We start from the raw sequence: 25990 nt of genomic DNA on the forward strand, positions 1-25990 counted from the left end.
TGCTGCTGGAGGAGTCCTGCTTGTGCTGCTGCCGGCGTTCAACAAGGCCGGTGCTACTCCCCAGCCAAAGACGGACTAAAGTCACTGCTTTTGGCAGCTCATTGGAACAAATACATCACTTCCTCATCTCTATCACAGATAAAAACCCACATACTCCTAAAACCCACATACCAGTATTATAAACTCACCCAATCTACAAAGGTGAGGAGGCCTGAGTGAACAGAAGGTCGGCTTTCAAGCACATTGGGTTTTTAATTTAGTGGAAGCACTCAGCTGTTCACTTATTTGCCAGACTGGATTGCGTGATGCTATTCTTTTGCTCATGTTAAAGAGGAGCCAGGGAGAAATTAGCTAAGAAACCAGAAACATTTGAGGCTCAGGTCTGGCACACAAATAGAGCAGGGTGGCACCTGCCCGCTTTTCCCGCATCCCTTTTCCTGCTGGACAAAGGCGGATGCAGCTCTGCTGGAGGCACCATGGAAAGGGTTCTGATCTGTGCTCCCTTCTAGACTGAGATCAGAACATGGATTATCTGGAAGCCCTGGCACATGGCAGTTTGAGATCCATGGAGAATGCTGGAGGCAAGTTCTCAGTGTCCCTTTCCACACAGAACAATCAGTGTCAATGTGGCAAGGGCTCACTCACATCCATTGCCTCCTGAAGATGCCACCTCCTGTAATGGTTAACAGTTCTATTGTTGTGGTGTGTTTTGTTTGAGTGGTTTCTCCCATTATTCCCCTAAGTCATTGGTTTGCTCCTAGTTTGTATCCTCCTACTGACCTATCAAATCCTGTCTCAAGCCTACCCCTTGTTTTCTCATGTTCCCCATCTGTCATTACACCCATTTGTCAGTCTTCCCTTAGGCCAGCCTCCTACCTGAGCCACCCCTCTGGAAATCCCCTGATCTCCAATGCCCCATTGGCCCATGTGACCCACTCTGCTCCCCTTGTTTCCCCTATTGTATTGTTGAATGGAACCTTCCACTCCTCCCACAGCTTCTTCCTATTGGTTAAAATTTTGTACCCTCCCTCTGGCCTCCCCCATATAAAAACCCACACACAGTTGTGTTCTCGGTCTTCAGTCCCTGGACCCTCCAGTGGAGTAAAAGCCTTTGGAACCCATACTGGAGGTCTCCTCCTCATCCTTGTCTCCACCATGTGCCTACCAATATCCTTGTGCCGTGGAGCATTTGCTCTAAGCCGCACCTTGGGTCACCCCGCTGCCGAGTGTCACGATCCCCTAACACAAGTGGGAGTCGTGAGAGGTTCGTTTGAGCTCAGAGTGCAAAAAGGACCCCAGGGGATTTCAGTTTAAATCACAACAGCAATAATGCACCTTTATTTTAGTGCCAGCAACATGTGTTGTGTGATAGATGAGAGGGGGAGAGAAAGAGGGAGAGAGGGAAAGAGGGAGAGAGGGGTAAAGAGCCAACGTAAAGAGAGAAAAGAGGTGGTTATAGTTACCAACAGACAAGACAGGGTCACCGGTGTCTTCTTCCATGGGGAGATCTCTCTCAAAGAAAGTAACTTGGAAAAGTCACTTTTACAGTCTGTTTCAAAGCAAGGGGCAGCTGGCCAAGAGGTGGGGAAATTCCCAGGCTATTGTGATGAGACCCCTTGCTCTGGGAAGCAGGTGTAAGGTACAGAACAGGCCGCTCCTTACGAGTCCCTGCTCAGCAGCAGGAATGAAGGCAGTGTACCTTGACAGCACAACAAGCACACCTGCAAACCATCACCTGGCAAGCTTCCACCTCAACCAGGCCAGAACCCCTGCACAAATTCCCTTGGGGTCTTCAGGGTCTTGGTCTCTGTTCTTGTGATGGTTGTGAGGCAGATGAGGGAAACTTCAGACTGTCTCTTACACCCTAGTAACCCCAAATGACTCAAATGACCCCAAATTACCACAGATAACCCCAAATTACTCTAAAGGACTCCTCTGACCCCACACCTGACCCCAAATGACACTTCTGGCCACACACCTGACCCCACAGGACACAGACATTTACCCCCTGCTGAGCTCGGTCCTATACAACCCCAAATCCTTCAAAAATCCTCAAAATTTGACCCTGGGAACATCCTGGATGAGCAGGGTCAGTTCCAGTGCAATGAGGCCTTTGTGCCCTTCTCGGCACCCCAAAAATCCCATAAATCCTTGGGGTGAAGTCCTAAATCCTTCTGGAATCCCAAAAATCCCCAAATTCCTTTGGGGTGTGGCCCTACATTCTTTTGGAATCCCAAAATTCCTCGGGGTGGGTACTCCAGACCCATTTGGGACCCCCACCCCTGAAACCCCCAGACCATTTTTGGACCCCAATCCCAAAGCTCCCAGACCCATTAGGGACCCCCCCAGACCCTTTTTGGGGTAGCCCAGACCCTCTTGGGACCCCAGACCCTTTTGGGATCCCATAGCCCCCAAAGTCCCCAGACCCTTTGGAATCCCCTTGGCCCTTTTTGAATCCCCAATCCCTGAAACCCCCAGCCCCTTTTGGAACTCCCAGCCCCCTTTGGGACCCCAGAGCCTCTAGAGACCCCCATCCCTTTGGGACCCCCAGACTCTCTGGAGACCCCCACCCCTTTTGGGACCCCCGACCCTTTGTGGTGGGGCGGTGCTGACGCCCCCTCCCCACAGGGCAGCGGCTGTGCCTGGGGGAGGCGCTGGTGCGGGCAGAGCTGTTCCTGTTCCTGACCTCGCTGCTGCAGCGCCTGCGGCCGCGACCCCCGGCACCCCCCGAGGAGCTGCCCACAGCCCCCCTGGAGAGCGGCTGTGCCAACATCCTGCCCCCCTTCTAGCCCCTCCTGCTGCCCCAATGAGACCCCTCACAAATTCCAGACTGCTCCCCAAATTCAGGAACTGCCCCAGGATCTGGACCCTTCCCCATGGCTGGAAAATCTCCCCCCAGATCCTCCCCAAATTCTACTCCCAACATCCCCCTTGCTTCCAGCTCAGGATTGGGCTCTGATGAGACCCCTCCCCAAATCCCACCCCCAAGATGCCTCCCCATCACTGGAAAATCCTCCTAAATCCACCCCAAACCCTGCCCCAAAATGGGGAATCCTCCCTGAGACCCCCCCCCAAATTCAGGCCTCCCCAAAATGCCCCTTCTCAATGGGATCAGGACCCATCCCCATCAATGGAAATTCCCCCAAAACCCAAAAAATTCTCCCCAAATCCCCTTTACCAAAATCAGAACCCCCCCCAGGACCCCTGAGATTCCCCCAAAAACCACCAAATTCCTCCCCAAAAATACCAAAATTCCTCACAAATCACCCCAAAAACCCCAAAACCCCCATACTCCCCCCAAAGTCCCAAATCCACCTAAGACTCAAAATCCCACCCCAAAACTCCAAATTTCCTCCCAAACCCAAATTTCCCTTCAAAACCCCAGAATTCATCAAAACCCCCAAAATTTCCCCACCCCCCCAAATTTCCCCCAAAACCACCAAATTTCCCCCCCCAAACCCCAATTTCTTTCACAAAACCCCAAATCCTCCCCCTAAGAACCCCAAAGTTCTCCCTAAAACCCCAAATTTCCTCCACCTACACCCAAATGTTACAAAAAAAACCCTAAAATTTCTGCCCTAAAACCTTGAAATTCCCCCAGGACCCTCAAAGTTTCTCCCCAACACCCCAAATTTCCCCCCAAACCTCCAAATTCCCCCCAAAATCCCAAATTCCACTCCAAAACCTGGGAGACTCCCCTGCAAAAAAACAGCAACTCCTCCCCAACCCCCCCCAAAATCGCAACTCTCTCCCCAAAAATCACCATAAAAGTTGAGAACGTAAATTTTTTATTTCATATTTTTCACACCTTGGGATGGGGGGAAAACACCAGAATTCCTGTGATTTTTCCTGTTTTTTGAAGGAATGGGTGTCTCCCCAAATTTTCTAGCCCCCCCAGGTGACCCCTCCCCAAAATTCCTGCCCCTGAGCCCCCCCAATTAAGTACAAATAAATTAAAAGAGGAAAAAAGAATACAAGGGTGGGGAAAGGTAAAAATAAAGAAAAACAGAAAAAAAAAAAAAAGAAAAAAAATCCCCTCAACCCAATTTGGGGGGAGGGGGACAAAGGATATATCGAGGGAGGGGTCGAATTCCCAGAAAATAATTGAGGGACCCCCCCCCAAAAAACTGGGGGAACCCCCCCCCAAAAAAATTTCACTTTTAAAAATGCCAAAACCAAAAAAAAAACTGGCAAAAAAAGGTAAAAAAACCTGAAAAATTTGGGGGAGAACCCCCAAAAAATGCATAAAAAATGTGGGAACTCCCCCTTGAATCAAAGGGATTTGGGGGAATTTTTTTCCCAGAAGCAGTGGGTTTTTTGGGGGTGGCAGGGGAGGAGAGACCCCCTGCAAATTCCTGGAGGTGTCCCCAAGACACCGTCTGCAGAGGCAGCGAAGGGAACAAAAAGGCCAGTTTAGGGAAATTAAGGGAATTTGGGGAGATTTGGGCAAATTTTAGGGAATTTTTGGATTTTTAGGGGGTCAAGGGCGGGTCTCCAGTTTGCAGAGCCTTGCATTCCAGGGCTGCAGGATCATGTCCAGGGAAGCCACAGTTACCAGGAACAGGCATGGGACACCAACAAGATGGGATTCTGCTCAGGAAACCATTTATTCAGCTCAGGAACAAACTCAGATCCAGAGACAGCCCCAAACAGAGGCAGGGAGATGGGGTTTGAGAACCAGGGTGGAGTTCAAGGTCAGGAACCACTGGGAACACAGCAAGGGAGAAACCCCAGGGGCCCAAACCCAATCAGAAATCCCTGGGCTGCCACCCCACGAGGGGTCCAGGGTGGAGTTTCTTCCTGGGCTCACAGGGCCCATCCTCTGAGGCAGAGGGATGGAATTCCCTCTTGCCCACACCACTCACTTTAACAATGTTCATTTGAAACTAAATCTTTGCCTCCCTGGGCAGGGGAATCTCACAGAAAAACTCAGTAATGGCCTCCTGCTCCCTTCATCACCCCCAAACTTTGGCTGTCTCATTGCAGACCCCACCCCACCTCCCCAATCCAAACCCCAACCCATCCCATCCCTGCTGGACATCAAGACCCCCTTCCCAAGCTCTATTTTCCACCATTTCACACCTCCCAATCCCCATCCCACCCATCCTGCCCCACCCAATGCCCATCTCACCCCTCCTGATCTGCATCCCACTTCACCCAATCCCCTTCCAACCCCATTCCACCTGATGCCTTCAGAAGGCTGACCTAGAACAGAGGCTGGACAGAGTTAAGAATAAAGTTTATTAAAAGGCCTTAAAGGACAGACCTTGGGCAGTACAAGAGCCTGGCCAGAGCTACACCCAAGATAAACCCAAAAATGGTCATAAAAATGGACAATTGATCATAAGGTCTCACATTTTTAAAAGTTTAGGTCCATCTGCATATTGCAATCTATTCATTGTCCAATGACAGCTTCAGATGATGAAGTCCCATCCTTCTTGTTTTCTCTCTTCAGCCCACCCTTGTTCATGCTTTTGGGCTGAAACTTCTAACAACTGTCCTTAGTATCAAGCTAGAAAAGGAATTGTTTTTTCTACCTACTCTGTGAAGAGAGCTCACCAACACTTAATATGAAGTTCAAACCTACAAACCTAGGCAGTGCAGAATATGAAAAATATGAAAGCTAAAACTTAAGGCATCACACCCTGAGGGGCTGTAGAATTGAATAATTTTGGAGAGGTACTGAGTTGGATTCAGTGACACTGAGTGGTTTTGAGGTGAAAGATCAAACCCTTTTGTCTCTTTGAGTGCCAAGAAATGGAGACAACTCCACCAAATAACCCCACAACCCCCAAATACTCCCAAGTACCTCCCAGATTCCCTTGAAGCACTAGTAAAATGTGAGGTTTTAGATGCCTTTGATGAATTTGTTGATTTTTACCACTATTTCTCTGTTTTAAATAGATAAAGATGAATCAAAAGATAATTGAAACCAAAATAAAATGACCACCAGCCCAGTGTGTTCCCAACACAGATCACTGGGAACGTGGGTCATCAGGTCCTGCCCAATGTGGGTCCTCTGGTGGGGGATGGAGCTGGAACAGTGCACAAAGCTCTTCCTGCACTTGGGGCACTCGCAGGGCTTCCCTTACCGGTGCCTCTGTTGGTGCTGGGTCAAGTGAGAGCTCTGGGTGAAGCTCTTCCCACACTGGGGACACTCATAGGGCCTTTCCCCGGTGTGGATGCGCCGGTGCCTGATGAGGGTGGAGTTTTGCTTGAAGCCCTTCCTGCAGTCAGGGCAGCGGAAGGGCCTCTCATCCGTGTGAATCCGCTGGTGCCTGAGGAGAATGGAGCTGGTCTGAAACCTCTTCCCACACTTGGGACACTCGTAGGGCCTCTCCCCAGTGTGGATCATCTGGTGGATGGTCAGTTTGGACCTCCGGCTGAAGGTCATCCCACATTCCCCACACTCGTAGGGTCTCTCCCCAGTGTGGATGCGCCGGTGGGTGACGAGGGTGGAGTTGTCCTTGAAGCCCCTCCTGCAGTCAGGGCAGCAGAAAGGTCTCTCATCCGTGTGAATCCGCTGGTGCAGGAGGAGATTGGAGCTGCTCTGAAACCTCTTCCCACACTCAGGACACTCATAGGGCCTCTCCCCAGTGTGGATGCGCTGGTGGATGACAAGTTTGGAGCTGCAGCTGAAGCCCTTCCCACATTCCCCACACACGTAGGCCCATTCCCCAGTGTGGATCATCTGGTGGCAGATCAGGCTGTTGCTCTGTCTGAAGCTCTTCCCACACTGCAAGCACTTGTAGGGCTTCTCCCCATCCTGAAGCTGCTCATGGACCACCAGCTCAGAGCCCTGGCTGGATCTCCGGCCGCCTTCCCAGCACAGGGTGGGTCTTTCCTCCTCAGAGCACCCTGGGATGGGTTTGGAGCCCCTCCTCCTGTGGGATCTCTGGGGATTTTCCTCCCCACTGGATTCCTGCACTGTGGAGCTGCTCAAAACGGCCTCTTCCACGAGGTTCTCCTCTGGGGATTTGTCCTCCCTGGTCTCCATCCTCAGCTCCTTGTCTGGGGGAGGAAGGACAAGGAGAGGATGGGATTTGCCTCCGTGCCAGAGGGAAGGGGAAGGAGATCCCCCCAGTGCGTCCCTGGCAGGACGGCGTCAGCAGCGGGGTTGTCCTGCAGCCGGGGGCCAGGCTGGGCTGGGAGATGGAGCAGGAGAGAGGGGGAAAGGGGCACTGACTTCCTCCTCACCTGCCTGGGTGTCCTGGGGCATCTTCCTCTTCCTCACAGCCTCTTCCTCCATTGGGCCAACAGTCTGGGAATGGGAAATCCTGGTTTGGGGAGAAATACAATTTATGAGCACATTGGAATAGGGGGTTCCTCCTGCCCAAGTCCATCTCTAGAAGTCACCAGCCTTCCATAAAAACCTCCCAAACACCAAGATTCAGCCTTGAAAATGCCTCCCAAGAGTTCCCCATCTCTGGTCTCTCCCCTTTGCTGTTCAGGGGTTCCCCCCTGTCCCAGCTGCTGGGGGTCATGCTTGTACTGGGGGTTCTCCGTTTGCTTGGTCCCTGCCCTCCTCAGGCTGCTGGGAGTGCCAAGAATCTAAAAAGTTCTCCCCTTTTCCATCTTCTCACTAACAGATGCTGTGAACCCCAGCATCTCCACAAGGGGCATTATCCGCTTAGCTTTGCAGTCCTTAATTCTTAAATATCCCCCCGCCAAAATCCAACCCAGGGATCCCCCAGGATATCTGGGCTGAGCTCCCTATCCCAGGGCACCTGTGGGATGGGGGGTGATGATCCCATGGGTGAGGGGCTGCTACCGCTGAAGATGAATAGATCACGCGGACACAGGTCGAGGTGTGGTGAAAAGAAGAGCAGAGTTTATTTTCCTCCCAGGATTTATAGGTTTTTGACCACGGCCAGGGACTGGATGATCAGGATAACACTTTCTCACTGCACTGGCCATGAGAGATGCCTACCACAAGATGTGTAACAGAAAGAATGTACACATATCTATGTTTACAGTTACTGTCCTGGGAAAGGCCTTAGAAAACCATGTCAGCAAGCTCAGAAGCTGAGTTTTCAAGGCGACAAGGGACTTTGAATTCAGGGAGTGCTTGATCTCGTGGTTCCTTCTCCTTTCCCTGATACTCCTTTGTCCCTCCTCTTCCTGCCTCTCCTCCCCTTCCATCCCTCCTCCTCCTCTTCCCTAACCGAACCTCCTTCTCCTCCCCTTCCATCCCTTCTCTCTCTCCTTCTTCATCCCTCCTCCTCCTCCATCCCTCCTCCTCCTCCCCCAGGAGCAGCGACACCCTCGGTGCCCCGTTCCCAAACCCCTCACAGCCCACGGCAGGAGCGGGGATGGAGCCGGGACAGGTCGGGATGGGCAGCGCGGGGCTCTCCGCTGCTCCCACCCGCTGGGGACGGGGGGAACCCGGCCCGGGGAAAAGGAGAGGGAAACTGGGAAAATTGGGGGCTGCAGATCCAACCTGGGGCTGGCTGGGGACCCTGGCTGGGGACTGCCAGCCCTTGGGGCTCCTCTGGGGAGATGTGGGACCGGGGGGAACACAGAGAGGGCTGGGGGATCCCAGGAGTGGCAGCACTGGCAGGGACTGGTTTGTACTGGGGTAACTGGAACCTTACTGGGGTAACTGGGAATGACTGGGAATGAGCACAAGCATGCTGAGGGCAGCTGGGATATACTGGGAGTGACTGTGACCATACTGGGGGACTGAAATCATGCTGGGAACAATGGGAACCATGCTGGGGACAACTGGGAACAACTGGGATTGACTGGGTCTGCACCAGGGGCAACTGGGCATGACTGGAACCATGCTGGGAGGGTCTGGGATCATCTGGGGAGGGACTGCAACTATACTGGGATTAAACTGGGTGCAACTGGGATCACACAGAGAGGAACAGGGAGTGACTGGAACCATGCTGAAGTCCTACTGGGATCACAGTGGGAGCAGCTGGGCCATGCTGAGAGAGACTGCTACCGTACTGGCAGCAACTGGGACTGCACTCAGGGTGACTGGGAGTGTCTGGGAGCAACTGGGATCAGGCTGGAAACACCTGAGGAGTGACTAGGAGCAACTGGGATAGACTGGGAGAGACTGAAACCACAGTGCAAGTAAATGGGAGCAACTGGAACCACACTGGATAATCCTGGGAGCAGCTGTGCCCATGCTGGGGTCATACTGGGATCCTACTGGAACTAGCTGGGATCATACTGGGGGTGACTGCAAAGGGGCTGGCTGGGACTGGAACTGTGCTGGAGGTGACTGGGAGCAACTGGACCCATCCTGGGAGTAACAGGGAGTCACTCTGGCCATGACTGGAACCATACTGGGAGTATCTGGGAGTGACTGGAACCATACTGGGGGTGGCTGGCACAACAGCTCATACTGGGGGTGACTGAGATTGTAGTGGGAGTGACTGGGATCATCCTGGAAGTGACTGGAACCATACTGGGAGTGACAATGGCTCCTACAGGGATAGCACTGGGAACCACTGGGATTACAGTGGGTGCGAATGGAACCCGACTGGGGGTTACTGGGAGCTATTGGGCCCATGCTGGGAGGAAAATGTGGACACATTGGGAGCAACTGGGATCAACTGGAAGGTACTGGAACCATGCTGAGGCGACTGAGACCACAGCTGGGATCATACTTGGAGTAAGTGGGAGTAACTGGGAAAGAATGGGATCATTCTGAGGTAACCAGAACCTTGCTGAGGCAACTGGGATATACTGGGAGTGTCTGTGACCACACTGGGAACAGCTGGAACCACACTGGGGGCAACTGGGAGTGAGTGGAACCATGCTGAGATGGACTGGGACTATTCCAGGGACAACTGGGATCATACTGGTAGGAACTGGGAAGAATTGCAACTATTCTGGGATCACACTCAACTGGGATCATACTGGGATCACAGTGGGAGCAGCTGGGTCCCTGCTGGCTGAGACTGGGATCCCACTGAGGGTGACTGGAATCATACTGGGATTGACTGGGAGTGGCTGGGAACAACTGGAATCATGCTGAGAGCAACTGGGAGGAGCTGGGAATGACTGGGAGCGTGCTGGGGCTGACTGGGATATACTGGGAGAGACAGGGAGTCCCAGGGATCACACTGGAGGCTACTGGGGTCACACTGGCACTGCCAGGGAGCAACTGGGGGCCACTGGCCTCATCCTGGGAGTGACTGGGATTAGACTGGGAGTATCTGAGATCAGACTGGGAGTGACTGGGATCAGACTGGGAGTATCTGAGATCAGACTGGGAGTATGAAGGAAACTGGAAAATTGGGGAAAAAATGTGAAAAAAAGCAGGATAAATTAAAGGAAAATAGAAGGGAAAAATCAGGGGAAAAAAGAGAAAAAAATCAGGGTGAAATAAAAAAAATGGAGGAAAAATAAGGAAAAAATTGGGAAAAAAAGGAGAAAACTCAAGGAATAAATCGGAAAAATTGGGGAAAAATCAGGAAAAGAAAGTGGAAAAAATCTTGAAAAAATCAGAAAAAATGGGGGGAAAATTCAGGAAAAATAGGAAAAGAAGGAAAAATCAGGAAAAATCAGGAATAATTGGAAAAAACCTGAGAAAATCAGGAGAAAAATTGGGAAAGAATTTGGAAAAACCAGTAAAAGAAAGAGGCATAAAATCTAAAAATAATAGGAAAAATTGTGAAAAAATTGTGAAAAAATCAGGGAAAACTCAGGGAAATTTGAGAAGAAATTGAAAAAAAAACCTAGAAAAAAATTGGGAAAGGAAGAGAGAAAAATCAGGAAAAAACAGGAAAGGCATGAAAAAAAAATGTGAAAAATTTGGAAAAATCAGGGAAAATATCAGGAAAAGAAAGCTGAAAAGATCCTGGGAAAAATCAGAAGAAATCAGGAAAAAATTCGGAAAAAAAGTGGAAAAATCAAGGAAATGTTTGAGAAAGCTTGCAAAAAAATCAGGAAAAGTATTGGGAAAAAATCAGAAAAAAATGTGGGTGAATCAGGAAAAGAAATGGTGGAAAAAATTGGGAAAAAACAAAAAAATCAAGGGAAAAATGAGGAAAAGAAACGGGGACAAAACCTGGGAAAATGGGAAAAAATTGGGAAAAAGCCAGGAAATATTTAAGAAATGAACAGGCAAAATTTAGGAAAAATTTGGAAAAAATGGGGAAAAATTGGGACAGATCAGAGGGAAAAATCAGGAAAAAAAAAAATGAAAAAAATTGGGGGAAAATCAGCAAAAAAATTGGGAAAAAGCAGGGAAAAATTGGGAAAACAATGAGAAAAAACAGAAAAATCAGGGAAAAATTTGAGAAAAAGTTGGGAAAAAGACAGAAAATTTTGGGAAAAGAAGATGGAAAAATCAGGAGAAAAATCAGGAAAATTTGATAAACTGGGAAAAATTGGGAAAAATTGGGAGAAAAAGGAGGGAAAAAAATCAGAAAAAATCAGAAAAAAAAAGGAGGGGAAAATTAGGAAAAAACTGGGGGAAAACAGGTAAAAATGCGGAGAAAACAGAAAAAAGCAGGAAAAAATGGGGGAAAAAAGAGTGAAAAATTGGAAAATATATTGGGAAAAAATGGGAAAAATCTGGGACAAGTGAGTAAAAGATATAGAAAAATAATCTGGAAAAATCAGAAAAAAGCAGGAAGAAATGGGAATAAAAAATGGAATAAAAATGGAAAAAAACTGGAAAAAAACAGGATGAAATTCCCCCTATCCCATTTTTCCATGGAATTTTAGGAATTGCCTACCTGGGAGGTTGTAGAAGAATTTCCAGACCTGGGAATCCGGGGAGTGGGGAAAGGTGGAATTGCGGATGAACTGGTCCAGATATTTGGGAAGGTTGATGGCCTGGTCCTATTATAGCTTCCAGAATGTTCGGATGAATCCCACGCCTCCTTCTGGCTGGAAATCATGGGGAAATCACGGAAAAATCATGGAAAAATCACGAGAAAGCTGTGATTCAAATTCATGGAGTTTTGCCCCCAAAGCACCCTTTTTTCCCACCAAAATTTCTATTTTTTCCCCCAAATTTCAATTTTTGGGATAATTAAATGGGGAAGATAGGGGGAAATGAGGAAAAATAGGATGGAAATGGAGGAAGAATGGGGAAAAGTTGGAGAAAACGACAAAAATATGGGGGAAACGTGAGAAAAATGGGAGGAAAAATGGAGCAAAAATGGAGGAAAATAGGGAAAAAATGGGGGAAAAAATGGGATAAAAATAGGGAAAAAAATTGAGGAAAATGGGATGGAAATGGAGGAAAAACTGGGAAAAATGGGAGAAAGAAATGGAAAAAAACTGGGATAAAATTGTGGAAAAATGAGATAAAACCAGGATAAAAATGGGGGAAAAAAATGGGGAAAACTGGGATAAAAATAGGAATAAAATTGGTAAAAATGAGGCAAAAATGGAGGAAAAATGGAAGAAAATGGGGAAAACAGGAGTAAATATGGGGAAAAACTGGAAGAAAATGGAGCAAAAATAGCATAAAATGGGGAAATAATAGATTAAAAATGGAAAAAAATGGGAAAAACAGGAAAACATGGGGAACAATTTGAGTAAAAATGGAGGAAAAATAGGAAAAAAATCAGAAAAACTGGGAAAAAATGAGGAAAAATGAGATTAAAGAAGGGGGAAATTGAGGGAAAAAGAAAAAAAATTGGGGGAAAAGAAAAAATAGGATAAAAATGGGGAAAAATTATATGAAAATGGGATAAAAATTAGAAAAAATAGAGCAAAAATGGGGAAAAAATGGGATAAAAAAGGGGATAAAAATGGGATAAAAATGGGATAAAATGGAGACAAATTTCACCCTAATAGGGAATGACTGAGAGTGATTTGGCTTATCGTTTGGCACAGAGGAAACTGGAGCCACACGGGGTGAGCAACTGGGCAATGCTGGGAGCAGCCACTGCCGGCACCGGGAGCCCCGAACCCCTTTCCCGGCCATGCCGGACCCGCATCCCCCCGGCCCCTTTGCCGGGGCTCTGCCGCCACCGCCACCGGGACCCCCCAAAAACACCTCCCGGGGACCCCCGGGGTGCCCCCGAGGGGCATCTGCGGCTCGGCTCTGGAGCCCTGCCATCCCCAAACATCTCCCCCAAAAACCCCAAAGCCAGGGAGCCCCGGGGTATTTGGGGCGAGCTCCCCCTCCCCGGGCACCTGCGGGATGGGGGGCGATGGTCCCGAAGGAGCTGCAGATGCAGAGAGCGGGGAGCGCAGGTGGAGCCTCCTCTGCCTGCTCCAGCTCTTCCTCCTCCTGCTCCTCCTCTTCCTCCTCCTCTGTCCCTCCTCTTCCTCCTCCTCTGTCCCTCCCCTGTCCCTGTGCGCGGTTCGGAGCCCTCGGGTGAGCGGGGCCGGGCCGGGACACGATGGGAAAGGGCTGGGTCCCCCCCAAACCGAGCTGGGGGCAGCGGAGCTTTGGGGGAACAATGGGAACGGGGCGGGACAGGGGAACAGGGGGAGGTGGGAGCACTGAGGGTCCCCCAGTTCACCCCAGGAGCCCCAAGCCCCGTCCCAGCCCCCCCAGTTCCCCCCGCAGCCCCGGCTGAGGGGGGCTCAGCCCAGGAGCCGCCGTCGTTCGGGGCTCCCCCGAGTGCAGGAACGGGAGAGTTCCCGGCTCGGGGAGGCCCCAGCACAGGAGGGGATCTTGTCCCTCTTCCAGGGCCTTTCAGGGTCTTCAGGCCCCTCTCAAGAGGAGTTTTTCTCTTTTTCAGGTTTTTTTGGGGGGATCCCACCACTACAGGGGTGTTTTTTCCTCCCCATTTTAGGGTGTTTGTGCGGCCGCAGCCCCACAAGCCCCTTTGGAGGGGGGATCATGACGGCTTTAAGTGACATTTTTAGGGGTGTCCCCACCCCAAGCCCCTGTAGGGGATGTTTTGTCCCCCAGGGTGGATTTTGGGGGTTCTCTCTACCATGGCCGCTTTAAGGGCCCCCAGTGTTGTCGGGTCCCACTGTAACTCCTCTTAAAAGGGCAACACCGCTCCCGTTGGTTCCGGCAGTGGAGCCCGGGAGGGGTTGGGGGTCCCGGGAGGGGTTGGGGGTACCTGGGTGATGCCGATGAAGGTGATGGGATCCCCATGCTGGGTATAAACCTTTGTGAGGGTTTCCTGGGGATTTTCAGAAGTTCTGGGTGGTTTTGGGGCCATGGTGGTTTCTTGGGAGTTCTCAAGGGGGTTTACAGGGGTCCTGATGGGGGAATTTGGGTGATCCTGGGGGTGGAATTGGGGGTCCCAAGGCTGTTTTGGGGAACCTGCTGGTGATGGACATGGGGACCCCATGCCAGGTATGAACCTTCTCAATGTCTCTATGGGGTTTTGCGGTTTTGGGGAGTTTTTGGAGCATCCAGGGATGTGTTTGGGATCCCAGGGAGGTTGGGGTGTCCCGGGGGCTTTGGGGGTTCTCGGCAGGTTTGGGGGTACCTGGGCAATGCGGGTGGCAGTGCTGGGGACCCCGTGCCGGGTTTGAACCTTCTCACTGCCCACGGGCAGCGTCAGCGTGTTCAGGGAGATCCTGGGGGGCCCGGGGGGTCACCCCAAATCCTAGGGACCCCAAATGCTGAGGGACCCCCCGAACTGCCCTCACCGCTGGATCTGCTGCAGGCAGGGGGGCACCAGCACTCGGCCCCCACCCTCCACCATCACAGGGGGGCTGTGGAAGAAATCTGGGGGTGCACGGACAGGTCGGGTGGGACCTCCAAATTTTTCAAGTCTCCCCAATATTTCACAAAATTCCAGACACATCCCACAAAATTATTACAAATTTCCACACAATCTAGAGAAATACCTCAAAATTCTTCAAGTCTCCTCAAAATCCCTCAAAATTCCACATAAATCCCACAAAATACCACAGAAATCCTACCAAATTCCTGAAACATCCCACAAAATTCTAGAAACATCCCACAAAATTCCCTAAATTTTCTCAAAAGCCTAACAAATTCCAGAAACATCCCACAAAATCTCCACAAATTTCCACACATTCTAAGAAAAATCCCTCAGAATTCTTCAAGTCTCCTCAAAATCCCACTAAATTCAAGAAAATTCCACAACATTCCAAAAAAGTCCCACAAAATTCCAGAAACATCCCACAAAATTGTGGAAATCTTTTCAAAAGCCCAACAAATTCCAGAAACATCCCACAAAATCCCCACACATTTCCACAAAAACCTAAGAAAATACCTCAAAATTCTTCATGTCTCCTCAAAATTCCACAAAACTCTCAGAAAATCTCCAAAATATCCTACAAAATTAAAAAAAAATCCCACTAAATTGCAGAAAAATCCCACACAATTCCCTAAATTTTCTGAAAACCCCACCAAATTCCAGAAACATCCCACAAAATCTCCACAAATTTCCACAAAATCTAAGAAATATCCTACAAAATTCTTCAAGTCTCCTCAAAATCCCTCAAAGTTCCTGAAATAAATACCACAAAACTGCAGAAATCTTCTCAAAACCCCACCAAATTCCAGTAGCATCCCAAAAAATCTCCACAAATTTCCACACATTCTAAGAAAAATCCCTCAAAATTCTTCAAGTCTCCTCAAAATCCCACAAAATTTAAGAAAATTCCACAACATTCCAAAGAAGTCCCATAAAATTCCAGACACATCCCACAAAACTATTACGAATTTCCACACAATCTAAAAAATACCTCAAAATTCTTCATGTCTTCTCAAAACCCTACCAAATTCCAGAAACATCCAAAAAAATTCCAGAAACATTCCACTAAATTCCCTAAATCTTCTCAAAATCCCACCAAATTCCAGAAACATCCCACAAATATCTCACAAAATTCCTGGAAAATCTGATGAAATGGTTAGTGTTCAGGAACACACATAATCACGAATGATCATATGCAGGTGCTTTATTAAGAGATCTGGGTGTCAGGGGTACACAGACCCAAATCTGACCCATCTTGGTTTGGAACTGAACATCTTTTATACTCTATCATTATATAACTCACATATTAATTATTAAACTTACATTGTTCTATTGTAAGCATTGTTTTTACCCAAGCATGGATTTCTCATGATCCCCCCATGCCCCCTAACATTGTTCCTCAAGTTCTTTAAACAATAATTATATCCAATCATATCTAGCAATTGTATCATGATCATCTACTGACTACACAGGTGCAGTTTGACCTGATCTTTAGCAAGTACAAGGCCTAACATTTCCCAGGGCCTACTTTTCCAAGGCCTTTCCAAACCTAACTTGTTGGGGAAGGTGAAACAGGGAAACCTTATGAATGTGATTGTTTGGCACTAGATTGTGAAAATATGAAGGCTAGAATCAAAGTAGAAATGAAAGCCTGCTTTGAGTTATAGGATACTGAGTACTGGTTAACCAAAGAACAATAGCCTAGCCAGCTAGAGGAGAATCCCTGTTGATAAAACAATGTCCTTCTGCTGATAAGAAGAGTCCAAAAGTAAAGAAGCAAGGAAAGAACTTGTAAAGCTCTGTAGAGTATAAAATGCAACACTGTATGTTAATATAGGGAAGCCCATTGGTTGTATGTAAATTCTTTAGTGGGTGTGTCTCATGGTGATTGGTTTCTGGTAATTAGAATATTCACGATAGAAAAAGATATATTGGATTGTAACAAGAACTTCGCTGTCTTTACTCTTACATCTTTACTCTTAACTCTTTACTCTTCCCTCTTCTCTCCTCTCTCCTCTCTTTACCCCTCTCCCAGCTCCCCTCTCCCCCACTCTTACCTCGGAACCCCTCTTAACTCTCAGCCCCCTCTCCCGGCTCCTACCCCTCTTGTCTTCCCTCTCTTACTCCCTCCCTCCCCCTTCCAACCTCTTCTCCCCTGCTCTACCTGTGCTCACTCCCCTCCCCCGACCACGTGGACGCCGAGGCTGGTGGCGGACACGGCTCTCCCCTCCTTGTACCCTTGTAATAAATCGCTTATACTTGAACAGCTTGACCCTGGAGAAGTCTCTCACCGCGAGCGAGTGTTTTCACATCTCCAATACTAACTTTCGTTCTAAGTCTCCGAATTTTCTAACATTTTGAGACCTTTTATTATCACTTACAGGACTTGTGATCCAGAGCCCTCACCAGCCTTGTTGCCCTTCGCTGGACACGCTCCAGCCCATCCATCTCCTTCCTAAATTGGGGGGCCCAGAACTGGACACAGCACTCGAGGTGCTGCCCAACCAATGCAGAGTAGAGGGGAGGAATCCCTGCCCTGCTCCTGCTGGCCACACTGTTCCTGATCCAGGCCAGGAGCCATTGGCCTCCTTGGCCACCTGGGCACACTGCTGGCTCATGCCCAGCCTGCTGTCCATCAGTGCCCCAGCTCCCTTTCTGCCTGGCTGCTGTCCAGCCACTCTGTCCCCAGCCTGGAGCACTGCAGGGGTTGTTGTGGCCAAAGTGCAGGACCTGGAACTTGGACTTGTTAAACCTCACCTTGTTGGGTTTGGGCCCTGGATCCAGCCTGTCCAGCTCCCTGTGCAGAGCCCTCCTACCCTGCAGCACATCAACACTCCCAGCCAACCTGGTGTCACCACGGTTCCATGGGGCCCTAGAGTGTCACAATGGTCTCCAGGATTCCATGAGGCCTCCCAGCAATCCAATTTTGGATCATACTGGGACTTACTGGACTCATACTGGGAGTATCTGAGAATGACTGGGAACACACCATGCACATCATCCCCCATACTGGGGGTGACTGGGAGCAACTGGGAGCATGCTGGGAGCCAATGGCATCATACTGGGACTGACTGGGTTGATCTAGCCAGAGGCAACTGGGACCATCCTGGGAGTGCTGCCCTGTGACAAGGATCATACTGGAGCTTATTTGGCTCATGATGGTGTTGAAAGGGAACAACTGGGATCTCTGAACACCAAAGGTTCCTTTCCTGCTCACTGAAGAAGGAGCTTCCCAGTGTCCATGTGTGAGGGGACCTTCACCTGAACCAGATGCTGTTAGGAGAAAAAGCTGCCTCTGCTGGAAAATCCCACACAACAAGTCAATGCCAAGAGAGCATTTTGCTTTCACAACTTCCCTCCTGGAGCCACAGTCCTTTTGGATCACACAGCAAGCAAGAGAACAGCACAAAATACAAGGCTGTGTCCAGTTTTTGGCTGGATCAGCAAACAGAGGGAGGAATGCCAGGGTTCACTGCCACAGACTCTCCTCTTGGGGAACAGAACCCCCCAGGCTCCATTCCAAATGCTGTGCACACCCTGCTGGCTACAAACAACCCCTTTCTAAGAAGTTGTTGGCAAGAGCTTTCCCAAATAAATGGCATCTTAATGGCAATTTTCTTTCAAAATCACCTCTGTTCCAAAGGAAGAACAGGAAGCCCACAGCAATCCCAAAGGCACATATGGTGCACCTGGGGAAATCCTCGACTTAGGGGCCCAGTGGGTTAAAAAATACCCATCAGAAGCCCCAGAGTGCAGAGTGCAAACTGCAGCAACCACTTGCTGGATCATTTTGGCTGTGCTGCACACATCTGCAGACTGTCTGTCCCCCTGCCAGGACAGAAGGACACCCATCAGGGGCTGGGCTGGCTGCTGAGAATGCCTCGGGCAGGAGGATCCTCAGGCAATGAGCAGGTGCCCAGAGCCGCTCTGACACTGAGGCCTCTGTGCCCCACAGCAACGGGAACACCACAAGGACACGGCAACGTTCCTGTGACATCACAGCAGCAGCTCCCCCAAAAACCGCCTGGAAGGTTCTCCTGGGTCACCAAGGAGCACAAAGGATCCTCAGAGGGCACAACCTATTGCTCAAGGGATCCAACAGGAACTCAGAAAATGCAGCAAATGAGGACACCCCACAGCCCAGCCTGAACACTGAGAAGGAACAAAGATGTGACCAAACCAATGGAAATACAACTTTTGGTCGCTGATGCTTCTGACTAAAACCAGCAAGGCTTGTTCCATCTTGGACCTTTATTCTAGTTGTAGAAACAAGCAAGGTTCTCTACTGTCAATGTACAGAAAGCAGGAACTTGGGGGAAAGAAGGCCGAGAGTGCCAAAGCCTTGTGTGACTCCTTGGACATCTTGTGGCTGAGGGTGTCCAAGGCAATGGACTCACAAGCGGGGTCCCTGCCCTCCCCACTGACAGCTGCCATCTCTCCTTCAGCCCCACACGTGTCTCCAACAACCTCCTGTCAAGGGCCTCCATCCACACATTCCATCACCAGCCACAGATCCTCATCCACGAGGTCACCCAGCATCCCTGAGGCCACAGCAGGGAGTGCTCCTGGCATCTGGTAGAGCACTGTGGCTTTCCTGGGATCCTTCTGGTGCCTGTGGCTGAGAGGAGTGGGGTGGATGGAAGCAGGACGGGTCACAGATCAGCAGCCCCACTGCAAGCAGTGCTTTCTCCTGCTGTGTGGGGACCGTGGGGTGACTGATATTGGGACTCCTCTGGCTTTGGTCCTGCAGAGCACACAGTGGCTCAGACACTGGGCTGAGGGAAGGGGTGCCATGGAAACCCAGCACAGGCATTTCTCTTTGGAGAGGGGGTTCTGCAGGGAGAAGGGAGAAGAAGAGACTTTCCTGTCTGCTGAGATTCCCCCTCCTCCTTCAGCAGCCATTCCACAATCCATCAGTACCAGAGTTCATAGGATCACTTCCATGCCAGGGAGCACAAGGCACTCAAAACTGAACCCTGCCAGAGCCCAGCCCTGCCTGCCCATTTGGAGGGTGTGGGGGAATGGAATTTCAGCAGGAGTTGACCCACAATGATACTTTGCCACCTGTGGGTTTCTCACAGCCTTAGAAGGAGTTTGAGATCTCTGTCCCCAACACCTGCTCACCCTTCAAGTGCACACACGAGCCTGGGGGCAATTCAGGTTCCCTGGAGTGGTGGCTGCTTCCCTTGGAAACAGGAGCTGTTGTCTTTTCCAGTGTGCTTAACTCCCTTCTAACTATTAGAAAGTGGGTGAGTAAAGGAAATGACCCTGGAGGAAGGGGACCAGAAACTGGGAGAAGGATGAAACACATCTGAATTACAAATGAAATCTATTTCAATTTATTTCTTTACTACTAATCTATTACAAACATAAACATGTTTCTGAGCTGATTGTTGGGATTCAGAAGAATTATTATTCAAGAAATAAACTTGTTCTTGTTGTTATTATTATTTATTAGTATTACTTTTCACTGTCAAGACTTTTAAATCTTAGACATGAATAAAAATGGCTGGATGTCTCTCACTGGGAAAATTCCCTTGCTTTTCCCACTGTGATTAAACTGTACAGTCATTTCCGAGCTGCCAGTGGATTCTAAAGATGGAAAATCCTTTTAATGGTGGGTTTAGTGTGGTTTGGAGCTAGGGAAGGGTCTCATCCCCTCCCAGAGGTGCCCCAAGCCCGCTCTGCTGCCACGTCTGCACTCGCGGCCCCTCATGGCTGCTCTGCCCTGGGGACATGGTGGGACCCCTCCTGCCAGGGCTGAGGCTCCTCATGGCCCCTCACAGCCCCTCATGACCCCACAGAACCTCTCATGGCCCCATAGAACCTCTCATGGCCCCATAGAACATCTCTTGGCCCCTCACAGCCCCTCATGGCCCCTCACTACCCCTCATGGCCCCACAGAACCTCTCATGGCCCCATAGAACCTCTCATGGCCCCACAGAACATCTCTTGGCCGCTCACAGCCCCTCATGGCCCCATAGAACCTCTCATGGCCCCATAGAACCTCTCATGGCCCCATAGAACCTCTCATTTCCCCTCACGGCCCCTCACAGCCCCAGGGGCTCCTCCCAAAGGAGAAGGGGTCGGGCCCTGCTCACTCTCCTTTTATTTCGGTCCCTTCACAGCGCCGAGTAAAGAAAGGCTGAATGGAGCCTTTCCCCAGCGTTTCCCTCGGGGTTCATTGCGGGCTGAAGCTCTGTGCTGGCGCTGGCCCCAGCACCAACATCCCTGCAGCCCCCAAGGCCTTTGCTGTCCCCCCGTGTCCATTCCCTGTCCCCGAGTCCCGCCCGGCTCTGGCAGCAGCAGCAGCCGCAGCGCAGCGGGCGCAGGCCCGGCCCGGCCGGGGCTCCCGGCCAGGAGCAGCAGCAGCGCCGGCCCTTCCCACCTGCTCCTGCCTCGGCTCCCCAGGGCTTTTGCCAGGGCAATGCTGGACTACAGCAACAATCCCCCACAAACAGCCCTGATTCCTCAGGGCCCGCCTCTGCTGCCCTCAGCCAGCCCTCAGAGGAAGAAAGGATCGGGTTCCAGCGCTGTTTTCAGCCCTGTTTTACTCACCCTGAGGTGACAGCAGGAGGCTGTTGGTGCCCTGGCCTTGGCAATTGTAGATCCCGGCTGCTCTTGCCCCTCTTCTGCTTGCCACTTGAATTTTAGCAGTACAGCTGCAATTGCCTCTTTCAATCAGTGCTACCCACTGTGCATTTGTCACAGGGAACTCAGGATTTTTGTTTCAGGCATCATGATCAGTAGAGATCAAAATGCTCCCAAGTCCCTGAGCACTAAGTCGAGGGGAATTAAAGCCACACAGGTCACATTTGCAGTGCTCAAACACAGCCCTGTTGCTGCTACTGCTGCTGAAATAGAATCAACTGACAGAGGCCATCACAGAAATTGCCTCTGCAGTGGCAAATAAAATGAAAAAATCCACCAGGAGAAAGAAAAACCAGAACTTCCCAACTCGCTTCATTGTTTCTTCTGAGCAGCAGCAGAAAAAGGAACAGGGCACCTTTCAGGCAGCTCCACAAGCTCAGGGTTCTCATTTCCTGGGAAATCTGAGATGCAATTGGCCTTGTTAAAAGGATAAAAGCAAAGGGAATGAATTGGGAATTATTAGGAAAAAATGACCCTTCTTACACACAAAGTTCACCAAGTCATTCCCTGCATTTCTCCTTTTCACATTCTTTCTCTCACCCACTGAGAGCTCCAGCTTATCATGTTCTGCTGCTTATCATCAACTGATTGTGCTCTTGATTTCTCCCACTGCAAGAGATGTAGAATCATCTAAACTGAACACAGAAACAAACTCCCTCTGTCAGCCCATCTTCATGTTCCAGATCACTTTCCAGATGTCCATGGGGCTGTTGGAATGATGAGCTCTCCACTGCTGGCTGCAGGCTCTGGAGATTCTTTCTCCACATTCAGCCAGGCTTGTATTCCCCAACAATTCCTGGCAGCCCATCATGTTTTCTTTGGGTAGAAGAGCAACAATGAAAACCTCACCAATGGCACAACTCCCCTGTCCACAAGGAAAAGAAAGAACAAGTTGTCAAGTTCTTCAACACATTTGTCCTGCTTTGCTGCAAGAGTTGTGCTGCACTCACAGTGTGGGGAGCCAAGAGAAGCTGCAGCTGGGGGCACATCTTGTGACAGGAGCTGCGCCTTGTTCTCCAGGACAGGTTTTTGGAAAGAACAGACGGGACTGGGGAGAAGATTCTGGGAAAATGGAAACAGCTTTTTTAAGAAATGAAAATAAAATCCAAAGAAACAACCAATATGTTTTCCTCTATTTTTGTCTATTTATTTTTATGTTTCCCTTTTCCATCTTGCACTGTTTCTCCATCCCATTCATTCCAAATGGCTCTCACCTCTAAGATCTGAGACTTGGCAAGTTTTAGACACTGTAAAATACCCTGAGCTATACCCAGTTTGCCTTGCCTTGTTTTCCTTGGAAAGCAATGCTGGAGACACAAGTGCAGTGCTTGGCTCAGGTACAAATTCTGCATTCAGGGAATGTGCTCAGACGATGTCTGAGCCTCAGCAGGGACAAGGCACAGCAGCAGCCAAGGGCATTGCTGTGCCCCTGTGCAGGAGTCCAGACTCTGGCTCTTGGCTCAGCAGGGCAAAGTTGCCGTGTTTGGCCAGGCTCAGGGGCTGCCCGGGGAGCGCGGGGCTCGGGGCGGGGCCGAGCGGGCAACGGACAAACGGACACGGGGACAAACGGCCCCGCTGCTTCAGTTGCAGCGGCAGCGGCGGCAGCGGCAGTGGAAGCAGCAGCGGCGGCAGCAGCGAAAGCAGAGAATCAATCGATTTCTGTCTCTCCTCTCCCTCTCCCACTGTCCCGCATCCTCTCCTGATCTCCCTTTTCCTGTGTCCCCTTCTTTTCCAGGTTCCCTCTCCCCGTGCCCACCCGGGCCATGCCCCCAGCCCGCCCCCGTCCCCGGGCGGGGCTGCCCCGGCCCCGGCCTCGGCCGTCCCTCCGCGGTCTCGCCTCCGCCCAGCTCTGGCTGTGCTGGCGCTGGCGCTGCTGGGCGGGCATCATTGCCTGGGGCTGGGGCGGCATCGCTGCCCTTTGGCTCCGCCTGGCCCGGCCCCGACCCCGACCCCGGCCCCGGCCCCGACCCCGGCCCCGGCCCCGGCCCCGACCCCGACCCCGACCCCGGCCCCGGCTCCTCCCGGGGCCCGCGGAGGACACAGGCGGTGCGGCCGCTGCCGCCGCCTCCGCTGCGGCTTCCCCGGCCCGAGCTCCGCCGCTGCCGCGTTCCAATGAGGGAACGCCTGCGGGTGCCCGGCCCGGGGAGCTCGGGGAGCGCTCGGGGGCCGTTCCTGGCCCCGGGCCGAGCACTGACGGCCGCGTCTCTTCCCCAGGGAAGGCGCAGCAGGCCCTGCAGCAGCGCTACCGAGTGGGTTCACTGCTGGGGCGCGGCGGCTTTGGCAGAGTTTTTGCGGCCACTCGGCTCTCGGACGGACTCCCGGTGAGCAGAGGGGCCGGCGGCGGGCGGAGGAGGAGGAGGGGGCGGAGGAGGAGGATGGGGCTGGACACGGTGGGCGGTGAGCTGAATCCGCTGTTCCCTTTGGCTTGCAGGTGGCCATCAAAAAGGTGCCACGGAACCGCGTCCGGCACTGGGGCGAGCTGGTGAGTGAGCGGGGCCAGCGGCAGAAGCCGGGCCGTGCCGGGCGGGGATGAGCCGGGGCCCGGCAGGGTGGGAGCCGCCAGGACACCTGGAGGGAGAGCGGGCGTGGGGCCAGCGGAGGGCACAGAGCATCCCGGGCTGGCTGAGGGCTTCCCGAGCCCTGGCACGGCCTCAGCCCCACTGACGGCACCGTGCTCCTCCCGCAGCCCGACGGCACCAGCGCACCCCTGGAGACAGTGCTGCTGGACAAGGTGTCCACAGGCTTCCCCGGTGTGGTGCAGCTGCTGGAATGGTTTGAGCTCCCCAACACCATCGTGATGGTGCTGGAGCGCCCGGAGCGGTGTCAGGACCTGCGGCGTTTCATTCGGGCACGGAGGTTCCTGTCCGAGGAAGAGGCGCGGGAGCTGTTCCAGCAGGTGCTGGCGGCCGTGCGGCACTGCACCAGCTTCGGGGTCCTGCACCGAGATATCAAACCTGAGAACGTCTTGGTAGACATGGACACCAGCGAGGCAAAACTGATCGACTTCGGCTGTGGCACCTACCTGCAGGACACAGCCTACACTCAATTTGCAGGTGAGCCCACACAGGGGTGGTGATCCTGGTCCTGGCATCTCCTGGCCCAACCTGGGTGTGGCAGCAGGGATTCTCCCTTTGGCTGCCAGTCACAGGACTGAGTCTTCAGCCAAGTTGCTTTTGAGCAGAGCTGGGTGAGGACCCATCTTCCATCCCTGCTGGCAGCCTTTGCCTGCCACTCTGCCCAGGACTGGGGCTGGGGATGGGGCAGCCAGCCTGACAAAACCCCTGTGAGTGGGGGTTGCAGAGAGGGGGAGCCAGAACCTGTGCACCAGCTGGTTTGGTGTGCAGGTGAGAAAGGGCTTGGACTGCTCTGCTCACCTGGTTTGCCTTGGTTCAAGATGTTTTTTGGGCAATGCCAGCAGGGAGGATGTGGGTATGGTTTTTCCCCAGCACTGAGTGGGTATTTCCCTTTGTGTGTCATGGTCAGGCCTTGCCAGGGTTTCTGCTGCCCTCTTCCAGCACCAGTGGCTTCTTTTCCAACCCCAGGTTTGTACCCAAGTCCCAGGTGCTGGCGAGAGGGCAGCAGGTCACCCTGTGTGCCACTGGGGCAGCCCCCACATGCCCAGGGATGCTGGGGCCAGGCTCTGGGAGCAGCAGCATCCCCCTGATGAGCTCCATCCATATTCCATAGGAACACCGTCATACAGCCCCCCGGAATGGAACGACTTCGGCTGGTACCATGGCGAGGCAGCGACCGTCTGGTCCCTGGGCATCCTGCTGCACGAGATGGTCTGCGGGGAGCACCCTTTCAGGAGGGGCAGGAACATCAGATGGGGCCAGCTCCCGCTGCCACAACAGCTCTCCCAAGGTGGATCCTCATCTCTGGGCACGGGGGGAACACCAGTGTTGGGAGACAGCAGCGGGCTCGTGAGCATCCCGCTCTGGCAGCTGCTGAGGAGGTGGCACATGTCCTGCTCTCCTGCTCTCCTCCAAAACAAAGAATTGATGGGAAAGTTTAGGCCCAGCTCTGAGCACATCCAGCGTGGCCTGGGCACGGGAATAGTGGGGCAAAGCAGACAGGAGCCTTCTCCAACTGACCAGTGGTTTGTGGTTTCTCTCCCCAGACTGCCAGATTCTGATCAGGTGGTGTTTATCCCTGAACTCCTTGGACAGGCCCTCATTAGAAGACCTGTCCTGTGATCCCTGGATGCAGGATATTCATCAGCCCTAGAAGAAGGGAGAGAGCCACAGGCACAGTGATGCAGGGACCTGGTAAGTTACAGCTCCACACATGCCCTGGCAATCAGCAGCAAAGAAACCCAGACTTTTTTGTCCTGCCTGTGTCACTGCACTGGGGTCATGGAATGGGAACACACAGCCCTTGTGCTGGAGCTGAGCTGCTCTGCCCAGCACTGGTGGGCACCATCTGAGCTGGTTTTGCTTGTCCTGCTTCACTGACAGCCGGGCCCTGGGCAGAACCCTGACAGCCTGGTGTCACCCCAGGGAAGAAGGAGCCCCTGGAGAAGCTGTACCAGGTGGGGCTGCTGCTGGAGACATGGAGGACAACAGCAAGGATGACAACCTCTTCCTGCACCTGGCCAGCGGGAGCTGGCGATGATGGACTTTGATTCTGGCACCTTCTTCAAAGCCAGGCTCCACAGTGAATTTTCAGGTAAGTCCAGACCCAGGGGGATGCTCCCAGATTTGTGCATTGGCCGGGAACCAAAG

General features: G+C 51.8%; 2 protein-coding genes across 2 annotated transcripts in view; one reads left to right on the forward strand and one right to left on the reverse strand.

The window, feature by feature from the left end:
- The window catches only part of LOC147646504 (uncharacterized), a 29060-nt gene extending 21790 nt beyond the window's left edge, over nt 1-7270 (reverse strand). The window contains exons 1-2 of the mRNA XM_086873306.1: nt 7198-7270; nt 6148-7011 (exon numbers count right to left, since the gene is read on the reverse strand). Of these exons, the coding sequence (XP_086729432.1) occupies nt 6148-7011; nt 7198-7249 (916 nt within the window). The 5' untranslated portion in view covers nt 7250-7270. The remainder of the gene's footprint in view (nt 1-6147; nt 7012-7197) is intronic.
- A 16371-nt stretch (nt 7271-23641) lies between these two features.
- Nucleotides 23642-25193, forward strand: LOC147646506 (serine/threonine-protein kinase pim-1-like). The gene is made up of 5 exons (XM_086873307.1): nt 23642-23656; nt 23698-23748; nt 23953-24319; nt 24954-25130; nt 25180-25193. The coding sequence occupies exons 1-5, from the start codon at nt 23642-23644 to the stop codon at nt 25191-25193; spliced, it is 624 nt and encodes a 207-aa protein (XP_086729433.1).
- Nucleotides 25194-25990: the final 797 nt, after the last annotated feature.

This window comes from Cyanistes caeruleus, unplaced genomic scaffold, assembly GCF_971803275.1.
Source record: "Cyanistes caeruleus unplaced genomic scaffold, bCyaCae1.hap1.1 HAP1_SCAFFOLD_94, whole genome shotgun sequence".
Taxonomy (NCBI): Eukaryota; Metazoa; Chordata; class Aves; order Passeriformes; family Paridae; genus Cyanistes; species Cyanistes caeruleus.

Excerpts from the sequence above, each read along its gene's own strand:
- LOC147646506 (XM_086873307.1), top strand. Across the intron at positions 23,749-23,952 it reads TCCGGCACTGGGGCGAGCTG|CCCGACGGCACCAGCGCACC; the intron begins GTGAGTGAGCGG and ends CTCCTCCCGCAG. Across the intron at positions 24,320-24,953 it reads AGCCTACACTCAATTTGCAG|GAACACCGTCATACAGCCCC; the intron begins GTGAGCCCACAC and ends CATATTCCATAG.